General features: G+C 40.9%; 1 protein-coding gene across 3 annotated transcripts in view; it reads left to right on the top strand.

Moving 5' to 3' along the window:
* lama5 (laminin, alpha 5) overlaps nt 1-4,333 on the top strand; it is a 105,270-nt gene that overhangs the window by 45,302 nt on the left and 55,635 nt on the right. For all 3 annotated transcript variants that reach the window (XM_015016559.1, XM_015016558.1, XM_015016560.1), the window contains exons 16-22: nt 680-817; nt 982-1,034; nt 1,609-1,708; nt 1,784-1,836; nt 2,570-2,675; nt 2,759-2,858; nt 3,166-3,322. In XM_015016559.1, the coding sequence (XP_014872045.1) occupies nt 680-817; nt 982-1,034; nt 1,609-1,708; nt 1,784-1,836; nt 2,570-2,675; nt 2,759-2,858; nt 3,166-3,322 (707 nt within the window). The remainder of the gene's footprint in view (nt 1-679; nt 818-981; nt 1,035-1,608; nt 1,709-1,783; nt 1,837-2,569; nt 2,676-2,758; nt 2,859-3,165; nt 3,323-4,333) is intronic.

The following is a 4,333-nucleotide window of genomic DNA, read 5'->3' as shown; positions in this document are numbered from 1 at the left end:
TACATTTCAAATTCAGAAACCCCCCCCCCCCACCCCTTTTTTTGTAGAAAATTTCTGACAATGTCAAAATCTCAACATTTTGACATTAACATTTTTATGACTGTTGGAGTTTATAAATTTCCTTCTTTTTTCTAGAAAATTTCTGAGATTACTCTCAAAATTTAAGTTTTTTGACAGAAATTTACCATATTTTTTCTACAATCTACAATAGACCTAATAAGTCGTAGAAGATTTTGCATGTAAAAGAAAATCGTCTAATTTTTAGTTTCTTTTGGACTCCATTGAATAACAGGATTTGGGTCACTTTTTCAATAGACTTTCTGTATTTAGTCAGGTTTAAGAGAGAATAGAAGCTCTTTTAAATGCAGCAATGTTGTCTTTTCAGTAAAAGTCTCTGGATAGGCTTGGTTTCTGTTCAGACTTGGTTATGAAAAGACAAACTCTTTGTTGTACTTTACATTTTCCTGTTTAATGAGGCAATATTGGTGATACTTTTTACCATGATTACAAATTAAAAGTTTATTTCTGCATCTATACGGGCAAAATTTGGATCCTTTCTGAATTGCAGTTGGGGCCACACAAAATTAGTTTGAGGGTCACAAATGGCCCCCGGGCCTCATTTTGGACACCGCTGATTGATGTTTTAGAAGCATATCGGTGACTGTGCTTCCGCCTGCAGCCTGCCAGTGTTCCCCCGCCGGGTCGCGGTACTCCAGCTGCGACCAGCAGACGGGGCGGTGCGCCTGCCTGCCCGGCGTGGGCGGCCTGCGGTGCGACAGCTGCGCACACGGCTCCTACGGCTTCCCCGACTGCCGAGGTAATAAAACAGGAAAATAAACACCTTACTACTGGAGGTGGAAATATTACAAGTGTTATGCTAAATTTCACAGTTTACTTGTTTTGTACTTCAGTTTGAGTTTGAGCCCTGCATAAACTATAAAATGTCCAAACTGTGCTGCCTGTTTTCTTTGCTCCTGCCAGCTGGTACCTGCCACCCAGCCGGATCCGTTCAGTACGTCGTGCTGCCGCCTGTTGTAAGTCTTGCTTGTTTTTCTCTCATACTTTCCAAAGTTTACATTTTCAACAGTTTTAATTAAAGCTACAGAATATAACTTTTAAAAGGAATATGGTTTTTAAATTTGTGTTAAAAGTGTCACCGTAACATCTTTATGAGATGGATAATCTGTAAAAAGATTCATCTCCTCCATCTCCTCCCAGAGCTGCTGCTGCTGTCTGAAGAAATGATCCAAAAACAGCCAATCAGAGCCAGGAGGAGGGGCTTAGTGCTGTCAATCAAACTCATGTACTCGCTGCTAAATGTGTTAATGGCGGAGAAACAACTTACCATTACAGAAAACAACCCTACCAATGACTGTGCTAACAAGCCTTAGCATTCACAACAGGCTATGCAAGATTGTGATTGGCAGCGCTAAGACCCGCCTCCTGGCTCTGATTGGTTGTTTCTAATTAGCACTGGGATAAGACAGAGGAGCTAAACTTTTTCACCGACTGTCACGACATGATGACACTCTCAGCAATATGGAAAAACAAAATGTATGATAATAGTTGGATCCTGCAGCTTTAATGGCCTCTGATTGGTGCATGCAGGGCGAGTGTGAGTGCCGACTTCATGTGGAGGGCCCGGCGTGTGACCGATGTAAACCTCTCTACTGGAACCTTTCCCCTGACGCCGCTGATGGATGCTCCAGTAGGAAACCTCACACATTCCTCATGTCTGTGGATGCAGCCCGTAGATCTAACAGCTGTCTGGTTTCTCCTGCAGGCTGTGAGTGTAACATCGCTGGGACGCTGAGTGGGGTCGCAGAGTGTGTACAGGTGAGATAAACATTTCTTCCTCCTCTGAAAGCATCTCTACACCAGCTGGAGAAGCTGATAGCTGTGAAATATAAGTCTAGCTCAAACACTTAAACACTTTATAAATCATTATAACTGTTTATTATGCATTAATTAAGGGTGAGAAGGAGGCAAAATCAACTGGTTTCTTACCAAATAGTGAACCATATATATACATTTTATCTGGAGTTGAGCATTTCAGTCTACTTTGTAAGCACAATAAACATTTGTTGTCTTAATTTTTGTCATCCAGCCGTCTTCTCACACTTAATTAATGCATAATACTAGTTATTAATGAGTTATAAAGTGTTTATAGATGAATTTCTAACATTAATTATATCTTAGCCTTAACTTTCACTTATAAAAATACATTTTCATAATCTGCCAGTGGAACTAGAACTTTTTCATCAATATTAAGGAATTATTTACTTAAAACAAGCTGCTACATCTTACTGAAAATGTCAGTTTTATCTTATTTCAAGTGTAATGAAATATCTGCGGTAGAAATTAGACCAAAAATACTTGGTGAAATTGTATGTTTTTACAATTAATTTTAAATAATATCCTCAGTAACATAAATCTCTTCTGAAAGATTTTACTTCCTGTTGAGGTGGATGTAAGAAATACTTCATGTCCTTGGCATATTTTTGATTTTCTCCATTTTTCCTATGTTTACTGTAGCTGATGGTGCTGACTGTGTTTCTGTGTGTGGCAGGAAACTGGAGAGTGTCACTGTAAGCCCGGCGTCTGCAGTGGAACCTGCTCCACTTGCAAACAGGGTTTCTACAACCTGCAGGCTCACAGTTACTTCGGCTGCCAGGGTGAGGGTCTTTAACCACCTGATGGATTTAAATGTCTGTTTTTCTGCGTCAGCTGGTCGCTGATGTGCATGAGTGTTTTTCAGGTTGCCAGTGTGACATCGGAGGCTCAGTGGGTCAGTTTTGTGGCCAACAAAACGGCCAGTGTGACTGCAGACCCAACGTGGAGGGGCCAAGGTGTAACCAGTGAGTCTAACAGGCCTGGCAGAACTGCATTTATTTCTCATAAATGCAGAGACATCCTCATCTTTACCCCAACTGTGACTCTCTTTATGAAGCATCTCAACATAAGACGCTAAATCTGAAATGTCCATTTTGTACATAAAAGTAAAGGAAGCAGGGATTTGCTAGTAATTGGCTACATAACAAGTGGAAGACGAAGTCAGGAAAAAGATTTAATTCAAAAATGTTAAAAAGAGGGAGGTAGGTCAGTTCTGTAACGGTAACTTTCAGCATGTCTTCATGGTGGTTTGGTTGTCTTGTTTGCCTGCAGGCCTCGTCTGCATCATTACTTCCCGGATCTGCACCATCTGAAGTTTGAGATAGAGGAGGGAGCCATGCTGGACGGCCGGCCGGTGAGATTCGGTTACAACCTCCTGGAGTTCCCAGACTTCAGCTGGAGAGGTTACGCTCAGATGTCCCAGATCCAGGTAGGGTCAACCTTCAACGTACCTGCAGAATAATGACTTTGTCTTATATGTAGAGATATGTGATGACTGTGGCCCGTCTTTCTTTGCTTTCTTTCATGAATGAACAATGTTGGACATTTCTCTTTGGTAAAATCAGACGGTGAAAAATATTTCATTAGTGGTTTTCTTCTGAATCGAGCTTCATGATCATCAATTGTCCATTAACACCTTTCTGGAGGGCAAAAGTTAAAAAGTAAGCCTGTCAAGATAACAAATTTTGCTGGACGATAAATTGTCCCAGAATTTATTGTGATGAACGACAATATTGTTGTTTTGAGACCGTTTTCAAGTAACACATGACATAATAATGCAAGAACACAAAGATGGATAAACTTAAATCCCAATGAACATTTAACACTGAGACTGGAAGACATTTTAAATATCCAAAATAAACAAACAAAAAACAGAAACAACAAATAAAATGGACAGAAACTGTCCTTCATCAGAAGAGAAAGTTCAGACCAAAACACCAAACTGAAGAGTTTTGTCATCCAGTTTTTGGTAGAAAAAGAGACAGAAGAATGGAAAAGACTGAGTTTGTATTAATTTACATGCAATCACCAAAGAGAAATGTGCTGATTTAAATAAAGGATGTTTGGTATTAAAGGTGATGGTATTAAACTTTGCTTTGGTCAATGTTGGTGATTTCTCTGTGAATTTTTCCTCTCTCTGTTATTTGTTGTCCTCTTCCTCTCTCGCTCTCTCTCTCCTCTCTCTTTCTCTGTCTCTCTCTCTCTCTCTCCCTCTCTCTCTCTTTGTCTCTCCCTCTCCCTCTCTCTCTCCTCTCTCTTTCTCTGTCTCTCTCTCTCCCCTCTCTCTCCCTCTCTCTCTCTGTCTCTCCCTCTCTCTCTCTCCTCTCTCTTTCTCTGTCTCTCTCTCTCTCTCCCTCTCTCTCTCTCTGTCTTTCCCTCTCTCTCTCTCTCTCTCTCTCTCCCTTTTTTTTCTCCTCCTGTCCCCCCCTCCCTTTCTCCC

The sequence above is a fragment of the Poecilia latipinna genome, unplaced genomic scaffold (assembly GCF_001443285.1).
Source record: "Poecilia latipinna isolate Pla-1442-1.1 unplaced genomic scaffold, P_latipinna-1.0 Scaffold2036, whole genome shotgun sequence".
Lineage (NCBI taxonomy): Eukaryota > Metazoa > Chordata > Actinopteri > Cyprinodontiformes > Poeciliidae > Poecilia > Poecilia latipinna.
Note: the sequence above shows the minus strand (reverse complement) of the source record. Positions and strands in the feature narration are given on the sequence as shown.